The 24,453-nt window shown below is 40.6% G+C and overlaps 1 protein-coding gene across 3 annotated transcripts in view; it reads left to right on the forward strand.

Moving 5' to 3' along the window:
- The window catches only part of ANAPC1 (anaphase promoting complex subunit 1), a 65,887-nt gene that overhangs the window by 26,676 nt on the left and 14,758 nt on the right, over positions 1 to 24,453 (forward strand). For all 3 annotated transcript variants that reach the window (XM_084624673.1, XM_084624674.1, XM_084624675.1), the window contains exons 18-37: positions 392 to 466; positions 2,093 to 2,358; positions 3,585 to 3,676; positions 4,887 to 5,035; positions 6,621 to 6,699; positions 6,811 to 6,847; positions 6,938 to 7,008; positions 7,146 to 7,324; positions 10,334 to 10,560; positions 12,011 to 12,129; positions 14,955 to 15,226; positions 17,043 to 17,277; positions 18,671 to 18,762; positions 19,730 to 19,864; positions 20,043 to 20,125; positions 20,657 to 20,735; positions 21,402 to 21,476; positions 23,744 to 23,820; positions 24,084 to 24,174; positions 24,274 to 24,327. In XM_084624673.1, the coding sequence (XP_084480799.1) occupies positions 392 to 466; positions 2,093 to 2,358; positions 3,585 to 3,676; positions 4,887 to 5,035; positions 6,621 to 6,699; positions 6,811 to 6,847; positions 6,938 to 7,008; positions 7,146 to 7,324; positions 10,334 to 10,560; positions 12,011 to 12,129; positions 14,955 to 15,226; positions 17,043 to 17,277; positions 18,671 to 18,762; positions 19,730 to 19,864; positions 20,043 to 20,125; positions 20,657 to 20,735; positions 21,402 to 21,476; positions 23,744 to 23,820; positions 24,084 to 24,174; positions 24,274 to 24,327 (2,487 nt within the window). The remainder of the gene's footprint in view (positions 1 to 391; positions 467 to 2,092; positions 2,359 to 3,584; positions 3,677 to 4,886; positions 5,036 to 6,620; positions 6,700 to 6,810; positions 6,848 to 6,937; positions 7,009 to 7,145; positions 7,325 to 10,333; positions 10,561 to 12,010; positions 12,130 to 14,954; positions 15,227 to 17,042; positions 17,278 to 18,670; positions 18,763 to 19,729; positions 19,865 to 20,042; positions 20,126 to 20,656; positions 20,736 to 21,401; positions 21,477 to 23,743; positions 23,821 to 24,083; positions 24,175 to 24,273; positions 24,328 to 24,453) is intronic.

Genomic DNA, 24,453 nt, shown 5'->3' on the forward strand with positions numbered 1-24,453 from the left:
TTCCGTGTCAGTGGACCTTCCTGCCAGAACATTCATTTGCTAGTATGTTTACGGAAAGCAAACTCCAGGGGCACACACCACAGCCATGCATTTGCCCATCACTAATATCAGCATTTCTCTTTCCTTCCAAAACACTAAAAATTAGCCAGTCAGAATATGAAATTCGCAAACCAAATGCACTTGTGACTTCTGTACGTAGATAATTGGCCTCCCTTCTTTGTTGTACGTGATTTTATGGGAAAGTAAAGGATGTAATTTTTAATGCTATGCCAAGAAACAATACTTAACTTTGGTGCAGACATTACGTTTCACCTTCAGTTCTTGTTGGTGATTCATGTATGTAATTTCAGGGGTTTTACAATAGTTAATTTTTCCCTTTTATTTCTTGCAGCTTGATTTGGAAGGTTCCCTTTCCCCTGTCATTGCTCCCAAGAAGGCTAGACCTTCTGAGACAGGATCAGACGAAGTAAGAGATGGAGTCAGCATTTACTAAAAATAAAAGCAGGTTACCAATTGAATAAAAGATCATACCTTTAAAATGCAGGCAGATCAGAGGAAGCAAACTCTGGCTACTTTCAACTGGGGTTTGCATGGGATTGTAAGTTTTTGGAGGAAGCACTGTCATCAGCTGTCTGTGCAGTGTCTAGCACAGTGTGTCCCTGACTAGGGTGAATCATCTCAGACGTACCAACATATAAGTAGTAGTTCATATTTGATTCACACTTCATTCCAGCAGCAAGCCCAAATATTGCTCCCAAGCACATGTGAAATCTTCCCAAGATGCGCTGTTCCTTTACTAATAGTCTATCCCATCCCTGTCTGCTCAGTACATTTTAACAAGCCAGCAGTATAAAATTCCCCAGCTCATAAACTGAACGTATTGTTGTGGATTTTGGTAAAGAGTTCAGGCTGAAGCAGCTAGTTTCTGCCGAAACAGAAACAAAAGTTCTTTACAGCCTAACGCCTCAGCTGCTTTATTATTATTTAATCATCAGCCAAAGGTGTCCTGGGCACCTTCCAGCACAGAAGGAAAACATGCCAAGAAGTGTACAAACTAAGGCCTCAATCCTGTAACATGTTCTGTGCCGTTGGATAAAGTCCTAACTATTTCATTGAGGGTCCATGTGGGTACAATGTTCTGCCTGCATAGTACAAACTGCAGGATCAGGGACCTAACTGAGTGACCTTTGACACCATGAGTGATGTAATAAGGCAGCTGAGGGGGTAGGCACTGAAGGATGATGCCATATCAGTAAGATAAGCAGTTGGTAAAGGCTTGTGCAGAGTGTGTTGGAGCAAAGACGCTGTATTTTATTTTTTATTTTATTGGCAGAAGGCATAATTGGCAAGTTTCTCATAGGTCTACTGGAGAAGTGGACCTTCAAGAGGAGTTTAAAATAGAAGGGAGTAGTTTTGTGGACCAGCTCAGGAAGCATGGTCCATATCTAGGGACAGTGCGGAAGAAAGTGGGACAAATGAGACATCAAGGCTGGCACTGTTGTTGGGCAGAATGGTGGATGGGGGACAGGGGGAATCTGATTACTCTAGATCTGTTAATTAAAATAACCAAGTGTTGGAATAGGGAAGAGAGAGAATCCAAACGCTGACATCTGGATTTTTCTGATTATTGTCTTTGGACAGACTTTTCAGGGTGGATAGTGGCGCCTTGCATGCTATTCTACCTTTTGCAGCATTACGTCATGATGTACTGTATGGCGCAGAGAATGTAGCAGCGAGTGGATTTTCTATAGTAGAGCCTGAGAACTGTTAGTAGCTTTTGTAATTAATCGCAGAAATGACTGAGAGCTGGGTGGTCCGTAGGTCCCAGCTCACTGGGAGAATTGCCAGCCTCTTCAACAATTCGGAATTACGTGTGCGTCTCTCTGCCAAGTAGCTTGGCGTGTTCATGATGGTCGTTCATGTTTGCTATAGATCATGTCACTTTGAACAGTTCTGTTGTAAATTGATGTATTTTACATGAGTCCCTCCCCACCCCTGCCAATATCCAGTGAAATCAATCACAGTTCAGGACTCTTGGAGAGAGAGGATATATTTAGGGACCTATACATCATTCTCTTTTTGTTTGTCTAAGGACTGGGAGTATCTGCTCAATTCGGACTACCATAGAAACCTTGAATCTCACCCTCTGGCCAGAGCCTTGCGGTTGGATCCATTGGAAACCTCATTTCCAAAAGATGACTTTTCACCCAGCCTCAGCTTGGATTCCTCAACTCTTCTCTTCACCCACATTCCTGCTATTTTCTTTGTGCTTCATCTGATCTATGAGGAGCTTAAATTGAACAGTCTGATGGGAGAAGGCATTCGTTCACTTGTTGTACTGCTCGTTCAGCTGGCAAGGTACTTCCAGTAATAAGTCACCGAAATTAACTCAAGCTGTCGTATACTGCACAGTATGACATGCATACCTTATTTTTGAGAGTGAATTTGGGAATACGCTTTAAAGTGGAGCATAAATTCATAGATTCCAAGGCCAGAAGGGACCACTGCGATCATCTAGTCTGACCTCCTCATAACACAGGCCAGAGAACTGCCCCAGAGCAATTCCTAGAGCAGAGCTTTTAGGAAAAACATCCAATCTTGAGGTAAAACTTTTCAGTGATGCAGAGTCTACCACGACCCTTGATAAATTGTGCCAATTACTCTCACCATTAGAAGTTGGTGCCTTACTTCCGTTGTGAATTTGTCTAGCTTGAACTTCCAGCCATTGGAGGGTGTTATATCTTTGTCTGCTAAATTGAAGAGCCCATTATTAAATATTTGTTCCCCTTGTAGGTACTTACGGACTGTGATCAAGTCAGCCCTAAACCTTCTCCTTACTAAGCAAACTTCACAAATTTCAGCAAGCAGAGAAAGTGTGTTCGTGTCCAAGAACTTCCTGGGTCAAAAAATGTTTAGCTGCAGTGAATGCCTCTTAGAGCTAGCATTCAGATACACCCCATTAGTCCCATTTTACAGAATGGGGGAAACTGAGGAAGCGTTCTTAAATGACTTGTCCAAAGCCCCAGAAAGGGGTCCATCTCACAACCAGGATGGAACTCAGAGTCTTCTTGGATTCCAGTTCTCTGTTTAAACCATTCTTCTCTCTAGATTAATGGTTCTCAAATGTCGTTGGTCTGCAACCCAAAAAATAGTCCAAGCTCATCCCACAACCCAACAAATCCCACAGGGGAAAAACTGTCTGAATTTTGTACAGAGAGCCAAGCCCAGTGTGTTTGGCCTTAACAACTAATTGCCAGTAATACTTAGCATAAGCTGCAGGGACAGAGGAGTTAGGCCACTGAGATTAGTCTTGGTGGTGAAGATTGTGGGGAAGAGCAGCCCATGGCCACAGAATCTCATTCAGAAAAGCCTAAAATCCCAAGTTGGTGTGTGGGGGAAGGGGAGATGTGTGTCAGGGGAATGGTTAGATAGGAAAGGAAAGAGAGCACATTGCTCCTCATGCCCAGTCTACTCATCCCAGACACGTTCAACAAGAAAACACTCAACAGTCGAAGTTCATAAATCGGAGGCACAAGCAATGTTTTTCATCTTCTAGCTGCCTTTTCTCATCTCTTTCACTTTAGGGACTTAAAATTAGAAGCATATATAGATTATTACTACAGAGAGTATCCTGCACTTGTAAAGACCTCCAGGCAGACATGCATAATCGATCAAGGTGAGTTTCAGGGTGATTACTGAGGAGTCACGTGTAAATGAGAGAAGTGTCTCTGTAAACTGTACAATTACTTCTGGTAACCGTTCTTACCACAACTGAAAGTGACATTACTCATATAATGCAAAACCAGAGCATTTCAGTTTTCCAGTGCTTGTCAAGTGCCTTGCAGTTGTATTTTGTTCTGATTTGTTAGAGGGACTGGAGACAGATATGAGGTAAATATCAGTCCAAATATTCTGATTTTTTTTTTTTTACCCTTGTGTGCTCATTACTGATGTTTGTTGTGTTGGTGCCTTCACAGCCCCATTTTGTCAGTATTTCTGCCTGCCTCAGCGTGGTAGTGAGTTGAAATTACAACCAGTTGATGACTGACAATTTCAGGCCAGTGACCAATGGACCATATCACCAGAGCTCTGCCACAGTGGACACTGGCTGGCACCCTTGTGGTCTAGCAGAGGGCTCAAAGACTTGGGACTGAATTACCTTCTCTTCCCTATATTGTCCTTTCAGGCGTGGGCTGCGCAGGAACCCTTCCTGCTGCCACGTTTTGCGGTGACATGCCTATGATCTGTCGGGCAGGCAATCCACTTTTCACAAGAACTACGTTTTGTGGGTATTTTTTTTTAAATCTGGAAATTTAAAAAAGGGTAAATGAGGGCCTAGATTTTTGCATTTCTGGTTGTCCACCCTTCCACCCACAGGAATGCAAATGAAATGCAGGAGGCAGTTATGCAAAAGATGCTGCTGCCTCTGGTCAATTCAAAGGCCTCCAAAAACACCAGTCAAGAAGAGGCTTTTGAAACTTCTACCAGGTGTTTGCAAACAGGAAAGGCAAAAGAAATCAAACTAGGTTGTTCTCTCTTACCAAAGCAGGTTAATATAAGCTGCTTGCATTACAGGGCTTTTTAAGCAGTGCAGTTTGAGAATCAGTCAGATTTCTTGGGATCCTTGGATCGATAGATAACATTATTTGTTGAAAGGCTCATTGTCGTCTCATACTTGAAATGTTAAGGTTCTTTTGCAGACCTCCATCTGTCTGGAGGTTATAGACATTGAATTGTTTGGGGAAATGTTCAACGTACGACACCTGCTTACTTAAAAAATAATAGCAATGTACTGTAGGGTTTGATCTGTACTTTGGGGATAGTGGAGCAATCTTGGTGTCTTTGTTTTCCATGTGCTCAGTACAATTACTGTTAATCTGATTAAGCCCAAACAGGTTTCATGCACCATCCCTCGTTTTTTTCTGCTGAGCCTCCCAGTATCTTTCAGTGGCTGAGTTCCTGTTTGAAGGGAGAAGGAGCCCTGCCTTATCCTTACTTACCAGGAATCTGTGAAAGGAGCAAACTAGTCGTGCTGGTATGTACTGTAGGAAGAAAGCGCATGTAGTGACCACAGATTTTATACCGGCATATCACCAGTAAGGTGCTGATGCTGCAAATGCTTGCCTCCAAGTGCTTAGATGTATGCATGTATGAATAGTTCCACTGACTAATGGGGCTACTCAGGTGTGGAAAGCTAAGCACGTACACAAATGTTTTGAGAACTGGGATCCAAATCCGTAACCAAGAATACAATTTAATCCCAAAAGTTAGGTTACTAGAACATAGAAGTGTTAAAAACAATGCAGTTAGCAAATGGGAAAAATCCCCAGTTTCTCCTCCTTGCTTATCTTTATTTGGTCTGCTTTATGTTTCTTGTATTTTTAAGTGCAAAGCTTCTGCGAAGTGAGACTGGAGAGATCTGAGCTGCAGGAGGTGGAAGAGAGGGGTTTGAGTAGGAGAACTGATGAGTGCCGTGTAGGTGGGGTGCTTCCTGGCTTACCTGCTTTTGTCCTTGCTTTTTACTGTTTGTGCTGGTGGGCTAAACAGACGAGCAGTGTAACTCAAAGTTAACAGAGTTCGACTTGTGAGGGAATTTCCCAGCTTTTTAGCAAATACATATGAACATTTATAGTTATTTGCATGGCTAGTTCTCAGTGCTATCCTTTGTGCCCTCCTGATGAGCCTCGACCCTCTCCCTTGGGGGAAAATCTGTGTGGGGCCTAGGGCCATTGGGGTGTATAGGATGGTGAACAGAGATGCAGGACTTCAGCTGGTTATGGAGGACAAGTGTAGGGAATAGGGGCTCTGCTCTGGCAACCTGCCTGTGGTTAATTGGAAAGAAGCCGTGCTCTCGCCAACCTGGTTAGCTTGTCCCTTGCATCACTGTATGCACCCCAGTGTCTCTCCAGAGCCCAGCTCCGTGTTCCCTTCTGCCTAGCCTGGCTCCCTGCCATGCCAGGAACATGTGCAAAACCTTGTGGATGAGTCAGGCATACAGCTGCTCGGAAACTTGCGATGAAAACAAATTCAAATATTCTTTTCAGATGAAATTTTGCCTCCTGTGAGTCAGCTAGGCTGGCAGTGTCTGAAAGTGGAAGTGGCTGCTAGATCAGGGCAGTTGCACTGGCTAACCGTGGTGAAACTCAGTGAGGTTCATGTGAACTGAGAAATAGCTTTGTTTCTGTAGAGCATTTACAAAGTGGCCTGTGACTGAAATGCTATCGGGGGGGTGTTTGTCTGAGAGAGAAGTTTGGTGTTTGTGGAAAATGTGATTTAGCTAGAGGAACCCAATGAAATGTGGGAAATGCAAGGTGGGAGCATTTTAAATAAGTATTTCTTTGAAAAGTTTGTACAGAAAATTTAGTTTGTAAGAGTTATTATGCCAAATTTGGAGACTAATATTAATCATTGAAATTTGCACTTAGAGGACTAAAAACTTCTTGTTTTACATTTTAATGTACTCTCAATGGAGGAGTCACTACTGATGTCTTCACAATGAGCTTAGAGCCTGTTTAAGTCATCACTTACAATATATTTCTTTCTGCTGGCTTAAATGGATAGTTATTGGTCATTTAATTAGCCATTTATATAGTAATGTAAAATTTCTTTCTCTTATGCAGTGTGTTGCACTGTACATACTTGGCGATGAGAGTGCTGTTTCAAACGAAGCATCACATTATTTGTTTAGGATAACTTCAGGTAAGTGGACTGTAATAGGCATTCTGGTGATACGAGAATATGCTTGTAAACACTAGTTCACATTGTTCCTGCATTCAACTGGCAAAAAGATATAATCTTTTTCCATTTTAGGGCAACGAAAACAGCAAACAGAACAAGATGATAATCGGTAAATTTAATGTTGATACATTATGAATTTGCACTCAGATACTGCTATGTTTCTGATTCACTTGGGGTCTGCTTTCCCATTGTTTTGTAGATATAGTTTCAGACACAGCACATCTGTTTCCAACCTAGCTGAAAAGCTGGTTATCTGGATGACTAGTGTGGGTAAGGAAAGCTTTTACTATTTTGCACACTTACGATAGCCTTATGTAATGGTCTTATGTTTGAGCAGTCACTTTGGCTGGGCTTAGAAATATTAATTTTTTTAAAACCCTTGTAAGTTTTTGCTTTCTAATTTTAAGGTTTCACCTTAAGAGATTTGGAGTCTCTCCCCTTTGGGGTTGCGCTTCCTATCAGAGATGCTGTATATCACTGCCGAGAGCAGCCTGCCTCTGATTGGCCAGAAGCTGTCTGTCTCTTGATTGGGCGTCAAGATCTTTCCAAACAGGCATGTGAAGGGAACCTGGCAAAGGGTAAATCTGTGAGTATCAACATAAAAGTGGGATTTCAGAAAGGCAGATATCAATATCATATTGAATGCTCAGCTGGGAGTGCTTAAATGCTTAAAAAGTTGAGCTAGGATCTCTTGACTTCATAGCTGCCAAAACAGCTCATTATGTGTGGGAGATATGGTATGTAGGACTCCAGATCGGTGAGCCAGAGCGGCATATGTTTTACAAACATTCAAGGTTTTTAACAGAAAAAACACATCTGGTGCCAGAAGAGTGAGTCTGTTTAAATATGCAGACTAAATTGAATTGTTAGAGTGTAAAACAGATGGGTTTTAATCCTTTAAGTACAAATCTCGACATGGTTTCCTCTATAACTGTATCTGCATTCCAAAGAAGATATGACTTTCAGAGATGAGTGAGAAGTTTCAGTGTTCTGCCCTCAGCATGTGGCAACAAAAGTTACACCAGAGCAAAGGAAAGCAGGTATTTCCTAGTATGACACTCGTTTTGCTTGACATGAGTGTACCCTTCCTGTCCATTGTGGGAAATGCGACAATTTTCAAAAGCACACTGGGTTTTTTTTCTACATATTTTTCTTCTTTCCCCCTTAAGGATGTTTCTATTCTGTGAGTCCTAGAGCATTTTTGAGTAATTCCTTTTTTAAAAAAAACACTCTCATCTGATTGCTGGAATCACCAGCGGCTCACATGTTGACAGTCCCTTTGAGCATTCTTTCGAGGCCTTTGTACCAAGCCAAAACACTACTTGATAGGGTGAGAGTTTGTCAGTGGCTTGCATGAAACTGCTTAATGGCAGTGTGCATTGTTCCAAGAGGCCAGGAAGAAAGAGTTCCTGCTCTCTGCACAGCCTGGCAAAGATCCTTCCTCACTAAGTATTTAGTGCTGTCTTGGGTTTTTAGAATGTTCTTAAGCAGCTTTGGGTTTTACCCAGGTGTCTCATAACAGCATATCAAAAAAAAAAAAAATCTAAATTACAGTTTTTTCTTCTGAATGAAATTAAGCAAACTAACAAACCTACATCGCCTTAGCCACCATTCATTACAGATTCATTTTAGCTCTTACCAGTGACCTTTTCACCCCAAGTGGGATTTTTGTAACTGTGCTCCAAATGATATCAAATCTGACTTTTATCACTTGACTTATTTGAGGTATTGTAATAAATGTTACCTTAAAAGGATAAAATAGTCTACAAAAGCCAAATTGTTTCCCCTCTTTCAGAGGGGCAGGGTGGAGTTTCCTGTTTCAAAGCAGGCACTGGCTAGATGGGTGGTGCTGGTAGATATTAACATTTTCTGATCAAAATAAATTGTTTTTCATTCATCAACTGCATTTTTACTCATATCGTCATATGCTGGGAACTGAGAGAGATCCTGTGATGGATAAAGACCCTTTCTGATATTTAATGTATCATACAACATTTTAGTGAACTTGGGCGGGGAGAAGCGCTGCGTTAGAGGTTCTCTCGTTTTGTTTGCCCCTAGATTATATCACACTGCGCTGCTTGTCTTTTCAGTTACCTCTTTATTTATTAAATCAGATTCTGTACAGCAGAAGCTAGAGGAGAAAGGGAAGTATGCTTTCTAAATCATTTTTTCAGGCTGTGAGGAACTTGTCAGAATTTCTGGTCTGCAAAGAGCCTCTGCAGAACTTTTTTTCTACATTTTAAGTTAATTTAGTGCTCACGAAAGTGAGAGGTTGGTTTGAACCAAGCATGGTGTAGGCAAGTGCTGGGCAAGCTGACCTACACTGCTCCGTCAGCACATTCCTGTCCTGTGCTACATGGTCCCAGTAAGTCTTGTGCTTGGGTTTATTTTTAAGTTGAGCCTGCCCGTGCTGCTAAACTGTGTTGTGCTTTGGTGATGTGGACACCTAGAGACTAGCAGGAGACAGCTAGACTCAACTGAGAATTTGACAAAGTTTTCAAGAAAACAATTGAGCTTGAACGTCTGGAATGTCCGTATTTCGGAGGCATATGGTGGTACTGGTGTGTGAACTCTGAAGGCACTTTGATACCACGGTGAGGGGAAACCTAGAGGAGCCTGGAAAAATGTAACCAACTGCCTAGATGCTAATGAACAATGGAATTAAATGCCGTGGGAGCTAACCTGTAAAATATGGGTACCTAAAGTTAGGCTCCTGAATAAATGGCCTGATTTTCAGAAGTGCTGAGCACCTTCAGCTCCCAATGAAGGCCCTCTTTCAGAAAAACATCCCTATGCAGGATAGCTCTTAAGCATGTGCTTGAATAGGAATACACTTGAGCATATAGTCTAGGTATACTTGGTCCTGCCTCAGCATGGGGGTGTGGTGGGCTAGATGACCTCTTGAGGTCCCTCCCAGCCCTACATTTCTGTGATTCCATGGGCCCAAAGTCAGTGTGTGCACAGCACTTCTGAAAGACAGGCCACTTGCTAAGAAACCTAACTATAGATTTGAGCACCTAACTTTTGGCTCCTATGTCTTAAAAAAAAAAAATTGGTCCAGGTCTCTGTTTTCTATTTCTTAGCTTGGGGAATAAACAACTTGCAGGACAATTACATGTGCTTCTTTAATAGCTCTGTGTGCGGGAATTGGGCGGTGATGGATTTAGGGAAAGATTGAAAGGATCTACCACATCTGCAGTAAGAGCTCATTTGGGAAGATAGATTGCAATGCTTTGGCAGTCAGCTACTCACACTTCTCTCTCCCCCATAGTCCCTTACTTGTCAGTTTGCTCTAGGAGTTAGTCATTAAACTTCCTTTGCTTCACTTTGGAAGCCAAAGAAACCATTTTCTCTCATCTTTGGGAGTTGTTTATCCTGCCTTTGCGGATGACTGTAGTTGATTCCCAGTCGGGAAGTCCCAGGGATCTCTGTGAACTCCATTCTCAGAGCACCCTCGCTGCAGGTGACAGCGACACCTCGAATGTTCACGTTAAAGTGCTAGTGTCTGGTTGGCTTAATAAAGCTAAATGTTCGAAATCTGCCTTTTTAGAAATTATTCCCTCCCTCTTCCTCTGTTTTTTCCCCTCTCAATTAGTCTGTTGCCCAGGTGCTATCGTCTGATGGGCCTTCAGGAGCTGAGGCAGAAGAAGATGACGATGGTATGAATGATATGAACCAGGAAGTGATGTCACTCATATGGAGTGAGGATTTGAGAGTGCAGGAAGTGCGCAGACTCCTTCAAAGTGCCCGTCCTGTACGTGTTAGTGTAGTACAGATGCCAGAAGTCAGTGACCATGAATACATAGAAGAAAAAGAAAACCGGTAAACGCTCCATGTTTCTAGCAGCTGTTCATTAACGTCTCGTTTAGGTGGGAATTTTTGTAAACCTCAACATTTGAAATGCCTCTGGGGAGTGTTTCTGTAATAAAATGTGTCATGAAACTATATGGTGCATTTGAAGAAAAAAAAAAAAGTCATTGTAGATTGGAAGACCTAGTCCTTGAAGTTACGTTTTCCTCCATTTTACTTCGCTGAATATAGACATGGTATCCTACGAGGGCATTTTGGGACAGATTCTAGAATGCTGCGGCTTCTGTTGTGAGAATGAAGCACTTCTACGGAGTAGGAAGGGCTGGGAGGTAGAGTGTGTGTGCCCTATTAACATGGTGACTCTGTGATTGGGTAGTACAGTAGTACGCACCATGCAAATGCTTTTAGTGGCTTAGATTTAAATGAGTGTAACCACATACAACAGTATATCTTACCATCGTTGTTAACTAACCGGACAGCAGCAAATCCAGCACAATGACAGAGGTGCCTTTGTGTGAACAGTTCACACAAGAAGTTCTGGAGTAGCAGCCGTGTTAGTCTGTATCCGGAAAAAGAAAAGGAGGACTTGTGGCACCTTAGAGACTAACCAATTTATTTGAGCATGAGCTTTCGTGAGCTACAGCTCACTTCATCGGATGCATAAAGTGGAAAGTACAGTGAGGAGATTTTATATATACACACAGACCATGAAAAAATATACATTGTAAGGAGAGTGATCACTTAAGATGACCTATTACCAGCAGGAGAGTGGGGTGGGGGAGAGAGAACCTTTTGAAGTGATAATCAAGGTGGGCCATTTCCAGCACATTTCCAGCCACACTATCAGAGGCTCGTTCACCTGCACATCTACCAATGTGATCTATGCCATCATGTGCCAGCAATGCCCCTCTGCCATGTACATTGGTCAAACTGGACAGTCTCTACGTAAAAGAATAAATGGACACAAAACAGATGTCAAGAATTATAACATTCATAAACCAGTCGGAGAACACTTCAATCTCTCTGGTCACTCGATTTCTGATCTCTAAGTGACTATCCTTCAACAAAAAAACTTCGAAAACAGACTCAGAGAGACTGCTGAATTGGAATTAATTTGCAAATTAGATACAATTAACTTAGGCTTGAATAGAGACTGGGAGTGGTTGAGTCATTATACTAAGTGAAACTATTTCCCCTTGTTTATTCCTCTTCTCCCTCCCCCCCCGTTCCTCAGATGTTCTTGTTAATTCCTGGAAACGGAGATTTGTCGATTTCTTAAGTTTGCCCTCCTCTTCTGGTTAGGTTTGTGTTTATAATATTGGCTTGGCAAAAGAGCTATTTACTCTCATTCTGAGAGAGGATTGTCCCATCATACCATTTATGACTGGTATCTGCCTATATCCTATGTTGTGAACATGGTTATGGTAAGCGTTTTGTTTTCTGTCTTTGATTTCCTTTACAGGTTATTACAGTTGTGTCAACGGACTATGGCGCTCCCCTTAGGCCGAGGAATGTTTACTCTGTTCTCATATCATCCAGTGCCAACAGAACCGTTGCCTATTCCTAAACTGAATCTAACTGGTATGTTGTTCAGCATTTTCCCCAGGATTTGACTTCCTTGAGTTAAAAATGATACAAGCTAAAATGACCTAGATTTGCTAGCCACAGAATGCCGTGAGCCCGCAAGACGTGCTTCGGTAGTGCCGTTGTAGTCAGCGGCACGGCTCACTGTGTCCAGTGAAGCATGGGCATACGTCTCTGCAGAGTTGGGACTTAATATCTTTAAGAGCTACTGGGACTTGAGCGAAATTGGAGCTCGCAGGAAAAATTGGTTTTAGTCCTTTACTCCCACTTAGGTGCTCCCAATTGTCTTCATTATGTGCAGTGTCCACTTTAAGCAAGGTCTGGTGTGTGTACTAAACCAGGGTTAATGTACAGGATGAATGTGTAGAAAACAAATTCAAATTTATGAGGAGGAGTAGTTGCTATGACTGCTCCAGGAAGCATTTTATATGCCTTGTAAGGTATGTTTCTCATAGACTTCGGCAATTACTGAAGAATATTCTCTGCTGTGGGGGGAATTCCTGAGCCTACTATACTTCCTCTGTATGCTCTTGTGTTCTCCTCACCAGACGTTTAGCACATTGGTGTTTCCAGACAGGCCAGGCAGTTTCAGTTAGCTGTGTTCTTTAATTAAGTGGCAGACACGAAACTATCATTAGAAAAACAAAATAAAGTTACAATTAAAAATATAAGTTATGAGCAAAATAATTACTTGTAAAGATTCTTGAAATGGATCATAAGTAACAATTCTACACACAGGAGTTCTCACCAATTACAAATAGATTGAAATGCTAGATAAGATGTAAAATCTGCTCAGACGGTAAGTTGCCAACTGCAAAGTAAAAGCTGTCACTGTGCACTGGATATATATTTCACTTTGCATTGTAACATTTATTCAAACCAGAAGCACAAACCAGCACTTGTGGGGTTAATTTTGTTTGGCTTTGTGTCTTTTTCATCATCGCCAGATAATGCAGCATGTCTCAGCTTTCCCGGGGTCCAATATAAAGTCAGTAGAACTGCTCATGGTAGTAAGCTCTATGCTTAGCAATGTTGGCAGGATTGGACCTTAAAGCAGATTATTGTGTTTTGTTAACTGCAGCTATGCATTATTGTTAATAAAGCAGAAGATATATAGTGTTCCAAAATTCCCAGCTGATCAATAAAATAAGGGAACTGCCGCCAGATGGAGAATTATTCTACCTTCTAATCCAAGAAGCCTAAAACAAATTCAGTGAGTTTGGAGACCTCTGAATAGGGTTTGTGCTTTAACATTTGGAGGGTGAAATCCTGGCCCCAGTGAAGTCAATGGGAGTTTTGCCATTGGCAGCAGAAGGGCCAGGATTTCATCCTGATGCTGTATATCATTAATTTAAATATCCTACAACAGGGACCAAATACAGTCTCTTACCACTAAGGTCCTTTATCCTGCAAATGACTCCAGGTGGGTGCAGGGTTCTGCCGATGCAGTCACTGATTGGAAAGGGGCCTAACTGTGGTCAAACTTTCAAAAGTGTCTTGGTAACTTAGGAGCTGAAGTCCTGTTGATTTTTTTGTCCCCAATGGTATTTAGGTTCCTATGTCACCTAGGCACTCTTTAACCTTTGCCCTATTGGGGAAACAAAAGACTCTCAACTTTTGGTTTAATGTCCAATTGAATTTGAGGAATTTTTGCACCCTCTAATCAGCATTATGGAAAAAACAGGGAAGAGTGAACATTATCTGAAAATAATCAGATATTTTTAACTCTACATTATCATTAATGATGCAGGCATTGTACCTGCAGAATTTTGTGACTGATCTTTTTAAAAAATTGTTCCAACTGAGGTTATTAGTTCTTCTAGCTCTTTATACATTAGGTCCAGCAACTGACAGTATCCACTCACTCCCACTGAATGTTCAGATTTCTTTTCCAGATTGAAATATTGGGTTTATAACAATTTTTAGTTGTGTTGTGGTCACATTTTTTGCAAGTCTCAGAGGTAACAGCTGTCTTTAGTTTTCTTGCCTCTGTATCATGAGGAACCTTTTAATTTAATTGAAATAAAATAACAGTGAGGTCTTTGTGTCCATGCACACTTACCAAAAGGTTACTATGCTTTTTTGGAAGTTCGGTACAATAAATATTTATCCAGAAGCAGATGTTATTGTTTTGAGTAAGAAAGGCAGCGTTTCCAGGCTGACTAGTGTTTTCTCGATGAAGCCTGGGTTTTTAGTTGATCACTTACTACTGGGTACAGTTATGTTTTTATGATTCTTGAATGACTAACAGTTGTGGTAGTTTCTGTCAATGATGAAACTGTCGCAATACTTAGCTTTTATAGCACTTTTCATCCTTAGATCTCAAAGTGCTTTGCAAAGGAAGGTAAATATCATTAATCTCCTTATTACTGATGGGGAACGGAAGCCTAGAGATGCCATGGTGCTCTGATACATTATGACAGGCATATTGGGAGAACAGAAGAGGTGAAATGACTTGCCCAATGTCACAGAGCAGGGCAATGTCAAAGCCAGGATTAGATTTGAGGCACTCTGACTTCCACTTCATTGCTTTATCTGCTGTACCATGCTGCTGTACCCTAACAAATCTTTTGACACGCATGGCCTTGTCTTCACAATGAGCATTTTTTACTGTGTTGCTACCACAGGTTTTCAGGTACAGTAACTCTTAAATGTGAGGTGCTCACTGTGAGAGCAATTTCTGATATACGTTAATTGGTGACACATAGCTTAGCATCACATTTTTTCTCTGACAGCTGATGAAGACTCTGCTAAAAAAAGCCATTTTAAATGTGAGCTAACTTTTGTCATCGTACATTTTGTAACGATTCTCTTCTGGGCAGGCCGTGCTCCGCCTAGGAACACTACTGTGGACCTGAATAGTGGGAACATTGATGTCCCTCCAAATATGGCATGCTGGGCCAGTTTTCACAACGGAGTGGCTGCTGGACTGAAGATAGCACCTGCTTCCCAGATAGACTCAGCTTGGATTGTCTATAACAAACCCAAAAATGCAGAACTCGCCAATGAATACGCTGGCTTCCTCATGGCACTGGGTCTGAACGGACACCTCACAAAGCTTGCCACACTCAACATACACGACTACTTGACCAAGGTGAGACCTTCATTCAAAAGCGAGAGGGGGAAGTGACTTTTTTTTTTCTTTTAAAATATTTGACTGAGAATTTCTTAGTGTGAGGGAATGGCCAGTGCTTTCATCACTCATCCTGCTAATTGCTGGCACAGTTGTTTGGCTGTCTCAGACCTTCCCCACTGTTCCATAACTGTTATCCCTTTATCTCCTGTGACAAATGCACATCATTTTAATAATGAATTATCTGGAGCACTGGGTTGTCTCTACAGGCTTCCTTTGTCTGAGGAAACCCTTGTCAGCCATATACTTTAGGAGCTTGCTTTTCCCCAGCCTAGTTCCAACAGTTCTGTCCTTGAAATACAAATGTCAAAAGCTGCCTCTGTTCTCTAAATAGGAACAAACAGGTTCAGTTTCACTTCACTGTATGGGACATACATATTTCTTGGTGCACCTGGAACATCCTGGCTGTCCTGTGTAGCCATGGAAAGGGGCCTAGCCTTTTCTATGACAGTGAGACAGCTGTAGGAACATGAACAACAATGATTGGCATATATTTTAATCTAGTTTCAAGGTGGGCATAGTTCTGAGCGAGGTGTTTGGTCAAGATGATTGGCTTACTACAATGACTAGTGGAGGCCTGTGGTGCCCCATGGGGTAAGTTATGGGCAGCATTAAATGCTATGGATTGCTGGGTTCTTCTGCATTGCCTAGATGATCAGATGGGTACGACGTGGGATTGTCTTGGGCTGGTTCTGGCCATTCCTAATGAAGTGGCTCCTATTGCTGATCTTCGCTTTTGCATTGTTAGGTACGGAATAATGTTCCTCTTGGATTTAAGACCATAAAATTAGTGTCTGTTAAGATTATTTTAATTATTTTTATTTCAGAAAGCCTTCAGAATGACACATTGTGGTTTTATGCTTCTCTTTTATGTAACACACTTAGAGCATGTCTGTTGGCTAAGTGCCCAATGTTTTCTTAAGCAACTATGAAAAGGTAGAGAGAATCAAATGTATTTGAGGTGGTGGAATCTCCTTCCCTAGAAGTTTTTAAGGTCAGGCTTGACAAAGCCCTGGCTGGGATGATTTAGTCTGGGATCGGTCCTGCTTTGAGCAAGGGGTTGGACTAGATGACCTCCTGAGGTCCCTTCCAACCCTATGATTCTATGATTCCTTAAACCCAGCCTTAGATTAAAAAAAGTAGTAAAAATGTGATTAGACTCACCTAGATCAAGATGCTGATGATAAATGGAAGGCTTGGTTCTTTGTCAGAAATCTTTAGAGCAGTGGTTTTCATTTGTGGACCCCTAAATAATTTTGAATGGAGGTGCAGATCCCTTTGGAAATCTTAGACATAGCCTGCAGACCCCCAGGGGTCTGCGGACCCCAGGTCGAAAACCACCACTTTAGAGTAATGTTTTCCAGTGTAGGGCTGCTCTAATTTGTATTATAAATATCCAGTCAGCTAACCTGGGAACCTAGGGTATTTATTTTAAAAACAATGCCATGATAGAACTTGGAGCCAAAAATCTCAATCTAACAATGTTTAATATTTGATTTACGAAAGGATTTTACTTTGATATATTGAAGGAGATTTCAATCTGTAACGTGATTGTAAACTCAGAAGAGAATTTTACTCATTTAGCCGTTAGTGAGAGGCAACCCAAGAGAGTGTTTAACCACAGCTCGTCAAAACTACATAGAAATGATCTTCTCCTTGTCCCTTCATGTACTACTGCGAGTGTGTGACCTCAAGACTTTGATTTCAGCTGAGATAAGCACACTTATGTTTAATGTTCTCACTGCTCTTTGATCACTGTCTTTGTTCCCCATTTCAGGGCCATGAGATGACAAGTATTGGGCTGCTGCTTGGTGTTTCTGCTGCCAAGCTAGGCACAATGGATATGGCTATTACGCGGCTCCTTAGCATCCACATACCTGCTCTCTTACCACCAACTTCAACAGAGCTGGACGTCCCTCATAACGTACAGGTGGCGGCTGTGATAGGAATCGGCCTGGTATATCAAGGAACAGCTCATAGGCACACGGCAGAGGTTCTGCTAGCTGAAATAGGTAAACCACTACAATTAGAGGTTGTGTGGAGCCTGTGTATGTTTACATGACATTTGCATGACTTGAAAAATGTACCTTACACCCAACTAATTCACATGAAAAATACCTATGCACCCATGCTCTGCTCTTCTCTCCCAAGCCATGGCCCCTGCAGTTTAAAGAAACAAAACAGCTGTAAGTTGTCTGTTCTGTAGTGTATTCAATTGTAACATATTGTCATTGTCTCTTTCAAAGTAACTTACTATTGGGGCCAGTTGAATAGCAGAAAGAATTATTTATTAAATATATTTGGTGAGTTCCACCATTAATCTAAAGGTAAGTAGATGGTGAAACACATTATAAAATGTCTCTTCTGTCGCCTTTCAGTCAAGCTTAAAGATGGTCTTCCAAGTACAAATTCATTTGGAGTTAAACACAGAAACATGTTGGGTGTGTCTCCTCGCTTGCCAGTTTGTGCAGAAATCATTTAAACGTATGTTTAGAAAAAATTGTTTAGTTCTCACAAGGGCTGTTCCTGCTGGCTCATCTGAGGCCCTCTGGTTAGTGATCATGTAGCAATTGCTTTTTCTGGTGTTTCTTATGGCCCCAAATGCATCATTTTAGGCCTTCTATGGCAGCAGACCTTGTGAGAAGCTCACTCTCTTTTTTTAATGGTAAATTATTAGATTTCTGTGTTGAATGTTACTTATAACTTGCTTTCTCTTTCTGTGTGTAAGTGGTTCTGCTTTTTGTTTTACAGGTAAGCTTTAAACATGTTACATGTGTGTGTATATTGTTTAAAAGAGACAACACAGAGTTTGTCAATCCTAGAAATGGGTACTTTTAAGAACAACACTTTCATCTTCAAACTATGTCTCTGGCTATTTAATACCCTCAGTACCCATCAGTTGATTCAAACACACTGTTTTCTGTTGTGAAGGGGTGTTATTTTATGCAGAATGTGCTACTACAATATATATAAAATATAGGCTTGTTAGAGTTGTGAGCCAGCTTGGGGTGTGAGCTGTCTTAACACTTCACAAACCGGAGTAGAGAAATATGCACAATCTTTTCTGAGAACACATCTTTGAAATGTGCTTCCCACATGTGGTTAGGTCCAGACCTTGCCAATGTGTGCTTCTGTACTATTATCATTTGCATATACGCTCAGATTTCCTCCATGTTATTTAACATGTGTGCTGCATTTGGAGAGTCCTTTCAGTTGGCTGTAGACAATCCAAGAGGTTAAGAAGTTATTGTCTCTAATTCCATTGATAGAATTTTCCTGATCTACTTGAGTAAAATATACTGGTCTGAATTTTACTATCACTTTACTAGAAATGTAATATCCCAAAATGGTTAGTTTGGTTAGAATTGTAGAAGGTTAATTTCATGCTGTTTCCTTTTTACAAAGGACGTCCCCCAGGTCCTGAAATGGAGTACTGCACTGACAGAGAATCCTATTCTCTAGCTGCTGGTTTAGCATTGGGCATGGTCTGCTTGGGGGTAAGTCTAGTCTTCCTTCTGTTGTAAAACTGTAGGTAGTAGAAATAAAATGGTAAAACTGATTTAATTGCCAAGTTATGAAGCAAGGATAAAAGAAATAGAATAATGTCATCAATGTAATTGATGAGAGACTGACACCATTCAAATTCACTGCTTAATAGTTGAGCCAATACCTCACAAATATTTGATCAAATAAAAAATAAAAATTAAATGAGGCTTGGCTGTACTCCTGCCCCCTCAGTGTTCACTTTATGCAGATATTTTAGGAAACGGGTTTATCGTCAGGAATGTTGATGGAAACAATTAATTGAAAATAAATATTAGAGAATAATCCTCAACAGCAAACACTGAATTTGTAAACGTTTTTCAATTTAAATCCTAATTCTGTTACACTGCTCTAAGCAAGACCCACAAGACTTTGTGTTCAATAATAACTAACCACACAGTTCACATTTCAGATTCTCTCAAACTACTAAAAAAGAACAGGAGTACTTGTGGCACCTTAGAGACTAACCAATTTATTTGAGCATAAGCTTTTGTGAGCTACATGGTTAGTGAGCTTTTGGTTAGTCTCTAAGGTGCCACAAGTACTCCATTTCTTTTTGCGAATACAGACTAGTATGGCTGCTACTCTGAAACCTCTCAAACTACTGTGTCTGTAGCTAAGAATTGTTAGTAGAAATTCGAGACAATTTGCAAACAGACTACATTTGTCTGTATGCAGTGGTGTTATAGATTGTCAGGGCCCACAATTAGATGAATAGTTAACATTGTGTGTTTATCTGATTGTTGTTAATATTTGAGGCAAGGATGAATCATTTTTTGCAGGAGGTGGGAAGCTAGACTGCTGTTTGTGATTTTTTTTCACCCTTCTCTTCCAGTTGCTTCAGAATTAATTCTTTTTTTTCATTAGTAGTCATGTATGAAGGGACTGATTCATCTTTTTTGTTTGTCCCTCTTTTGTCAGCATGGCAGTAACTTGATAGGCATGTCTGACCTCAATGTCCCTGAGCAGCTTTATCAGTACATGGTTGGAGGTCATAAGCGTTTCCAAGCAGGAATGCACCGAGAGAAACACAAGTCTCCAAGTTATCAGATAAAGGTAGTCATTATTAGAGAACTGCTGCTAATTTAAGGAGAAATTGCTGTAGCCTGGGGGATCTCTTATACATTACCATGGGTTTGCATTCAAATGCACAAAGTGAATTCTGAGTTTTTATAACTAGTAAAACAGAACTTTGTAGTGAACAGGACTGAAAGTACATGTTATATCTTGACAGGAAGGAGATACCATAAATGTGGATGTTACTTGTCCAGGGGCAACTCTGGCATTAGCTATGATCTACCTAAAGACTAATAACAGGTATTGACTTTAGCATGGCTTTAATATTTGTTATAACTTGTAATCAGCTTTTAAACTTCTGCATAATTTTAATTTTACCTTGGGTCTTCTACATTTATTTCAAATAAACCTACCATCTGTAATCATCGCATCCAAGCCCTTATTTTCTTCAGGGCTAATTATTTTAAAAGAATAATCCATTTCCCCATCTTCTCTAATACCAATTTTTTTTATAACACTTTGCACTTCTGTGGCCTCTTCACTCAGCAATCTCAGAGCGTATAAACACTAACACGTATCTCTCAGCACCCTTTTGCAAGTAGCATCCCCATTTGATGTTAATATCATGCTGGCCGTGTTGCCTTCGACTGGTTAGGGGAGTTGAAAGTAGATCTCTTGTGCTTTAACCACTAGACATGCTTCTCCTGTCAACTAATAATAGCAATAATAAAGTAGCTAATTATTGACTCAATATATGGTTCAATAAGTTTGGTACATTGCTGAAGTATATTACGTAACACAAACATAACTTACCTTATTGTGCTTAAATAGGTCTATTGCTGACTGGCTTCGAGCTCCGGACACAATGTATTTGCTGGACTTTGTAAAACCAGAATTTCTTTTGCTGAGGGTAGGATTATATTTTGTTTCATTTTACCATTTATTAGAATGGTATTGAAATGCACTTTGAAAATCTATATATGACCCTGTACTTAGAAACCTCTCATTCTCGAATATCTATGTTCATAACAATCTGTTATGGATATGCCAGTCTTACACCCCAAAGCAAATCTATCTGCTTCCAGACAATAATTTTGTTTGCAACTTCCATGTCATGTGACTTTTGTTTTTAGCAAGAGCAATTATTCAAGTGTTATATTTTCTATATAGCTTTAAATAAAATGGAAAGTTTTAAGCAAACTTCTATACTTTTCCCAGATTAATTCAGCTGATTTTGAAAACCAATATATGATTTGTAAGATATTGGCATCTACTGCATATTTGCAATGCAATTTCAGCTAAATTTACCTGCGAAAGGTATGCTAGCTGATATATTGAAATAGTATATCCCACTGTCCCTGTGTATCCAAATGGAATTTGAATTTTCTCAGACTGCTCAAGAAAAGAGCTTATCTGCCGATTAAAAGAAGAGGAGGTAAGAGGCCTCTATGCAATACTGTGATTTTTCTGTCCTGTCACCCCTAATATATTTAGTGTGTTAAAAAGACCATTGCCGATGCTATTTACTAATATTGTGCTTTTTATTTTTTTCTCCACCCCATTTTGACTTTTTTAGACGCTTGCTCGATGCTTGATTTTGTGGGATGACATTTTGCCCAATTCGAAGTGGGTTGATAGTAATGTACCACAAGTAAGTCTCTATGCTAAATGTGTTTGCCACTCTAATCATCTCCTCCCTGGAAAACAAAAGTTGGAGTTTGATGTTTATTTCTTTCCCTCTTCACAAAATCTTATATCCAGTAAGCAGTAATGTTTTTTTGAGGTGTGAGAGTTCTTGTTTTGGTAGGGTAGAACCTCAGTTACAAACACCATAGTGTTTACAACTGAACGTTGACTTAATACAGCTTTCAAACTTTACTATGCTGAAGAAAAATGCTGCTTTCCCTTTATTTTTAAGTAGTTTACGTTTAACACTGGACTGTATTCCTTTTTTTCCGTCTATGCTGCTACGTGATTGTGTACTTCCGGTTCCAAATAAGGTGTGTGGTTAATTGGTCAGTTCGTAACTCTGGTGTTTGTAACTGAGGTTCTGCTGTATACAGCTAAAACTGAAGTGTATGTGTATGTATATAGATACACTTGTATACGCATCGTAATGTGCAGAATATCAGACAAAACTTCATTAAAGTGAAGTTCATGTTGAGAGTGCATATTTGTGACTTGGGGTACTTCAAAAAACCTGAACACTAGAAAGTACGAAAACAAAAGCCAGTCTGCCCCCTTACATGTCCAGCCTCCCTTCTTTGAAAGTGTGGTATTTAAAAATCTGAGAGGTGCAGGGACTGGGGGAGAAGCTAGAAGCAGGGTAGGGCTAACAGCCATGTTCTTGGCAAGATTTATATTGATATTCATACTCAACATGAACATCACTTTAAAGTTTTTTTTTCCTTTTGGAATTTCCATAGTTTTTAAAAATAGTCAGAATGTGGGAGTAGACAGAGCAGGAAGCTCGTGCTGGCCACAGCTGAACCCATCAACAGTTGGTTGGGGAGTATTTGGGGTGGATCCTGACAAGCCTAATAAAGTTTTACAGAGGGACCCCAACAAGCCTTTTAAGGTTTCCAGGAGGCATGGAATGTTTCATGCTCCACTACTCCCTAACATTGCTTTTCCACTGTCTTCCCAGTCTGCTGGCAACCTTCATCCCACCTCTACTGCCCCTGTTCTGCTGTGCTCCCATACCTCTTTCCACAGTGTCTTCCCCCAGTTCCCTTCTACCCTACACACACCCCTCCTGTGGATCTCACCTGAAGCAAACGACTGAGAGGGTTAACAGACCTGGGTTCCTGGGGGCAGCAGAACAGAAAGCCTTTCCTTTCCTTCTCCCACCCCTCAACTAATGAATTAAATAAGCTTAGTTGTCTCTGCCTTCATGATCTGGAACTACCATTTGGCCAAAAAGTGTGAGTGAGACATGTTGAAAGTGTGATCGTCACCAGATACAAACTTTTGACAGACTACTTGTGATATTAACTTAACTTCCCCCCCGTCCCCTCCCCCAATTCTCCTTTTTCCATTGATGAGTCCCCCAAACTCTGCCTGCTGCAAGAAAGGGCTTTGCCTAAATGGCACAAGCAAGCCCCAAGCTGGGGAGCGATTATATAATAATACATTGGTTGAATGGACACAATCAGTGGTGGTTTTGACAGCTTTAACCAGAGGTTAAAATCATTAGCTATTCATCAGTAGCTCAGAATGGGCAGTGCAATTACTGTAAAGGATTTAAAAAAAATAAATCTGACTGGCCAATAAAATGGGGTAAGATTAGATTGTCATTACTATGTATGGGTAAGCCGAGTGCAGTGTGATCCCAATCTTAACAAAGTGTTAGTAATGTGAGCAAGCATTTACCAACCCCCACCCCTCCCCCAACCCCAACAACTTTACCTCAGTGTCTCTTTAAGGTAAAAAAAAGGCAGATAAAGGGGTGCTCTGTTTAAAATCCGGCCTTGACTAAACAAATTTCCTTACTGTGTGTTTTGAAAAAGGAGTGCCAAACCTTTCTTGAGACCAGGGATCAAACATGGCCCTTACTACAGTAACTTGAAATCATCTTGATCAAACAGATTAAAAGGCTCTGAACATGTCAGGTACTCCACTTCCTGATGGGTTAGATTGTTTACATGATCATAGCATGCTTCTGGCACACTCTAGCGATTTGCAGGATTCACTGTCATTCCAAACTTAACTAGAAGATAAAGGTGTTTCACTACAAAATATTGGCCTTTCTGGGTCAGAGTTGAAGCACTATAATGTAGTCGTAGTAGAGCAAAAGCTTAGTGCATAATCCTGTAAAATGAACTTTGTATCTTGTATCACTTGTGAAACCACAGAAACCTGGGAAGGCTCAGGAATTAACAGATACGTCAATTTATTTATCTGCCATGCTTTCTCTAGATTATAAGAGAGAACCGTATATCCCTTCATGCAACAGAATTGCCTTCATCAGAAGATCTGAATTTGGAGACACTGGCGTAAGTAATGTGGTGATAAAGGGCTGACAGAATTGCTGGGAGACATTGTACAAAAATAGATTTTAGATCTGAGGAATGTCCCTGAACCTGACTGTTGTATACCTCTTCACGCAGATGCCAGTGTCTATTGGTCACTGTTCTGGGCTTTATTCTCACTTTTAGTTAACCAGAAGGTTATAAAATCATTGTGACACTTTGATAGCATTGTTTTTCGTTTCCTAATTTGAATAAATCAGCTGTTTCCGGTTTATGTTGTTTTTTAGGCAAGCTCACGTCTACATCATTGCTGGTGCCTGCTTGTCATTGGGTTTTCGATTTGCTGGTTCAGAAAACCTAGCTGCATTTAACTGCTTGGTAAGAGGCTGGGTAGTTTTTTGAGATTTTTTTTGAAGATAACAACTGTGTCCTCTATATCTGTATTTAGCATGCGTTTCTCTTTGCTCTTCTTTACAGTTTAAATTTGCAAAAGATTTCATGAAATGTTTGTCAGCACCTACAGCTTCAATAGTAAGTTCTTTTAGATTCTCTCAACGAAAATGAACCCCTGGTATGTAATGCATGTTGATTAAACTCACTGAAGCTTCAAAGCAAACAAAATGTCACGTTTAGTTCCCACATTACTGACTATATCTA

This window comes from Lepidochelys olivacea, assembly GCF_965140295.1.
Source record: "Lepidochelys olivacea isolate rLepOli2 genome assembly, chromosome: 3".
Lineage (NCBI taxonomy): Eukaryota > Metazoa > Chordata > Testudines > Cheloniidae > Lepidochelys > Lepidochelys olivacea.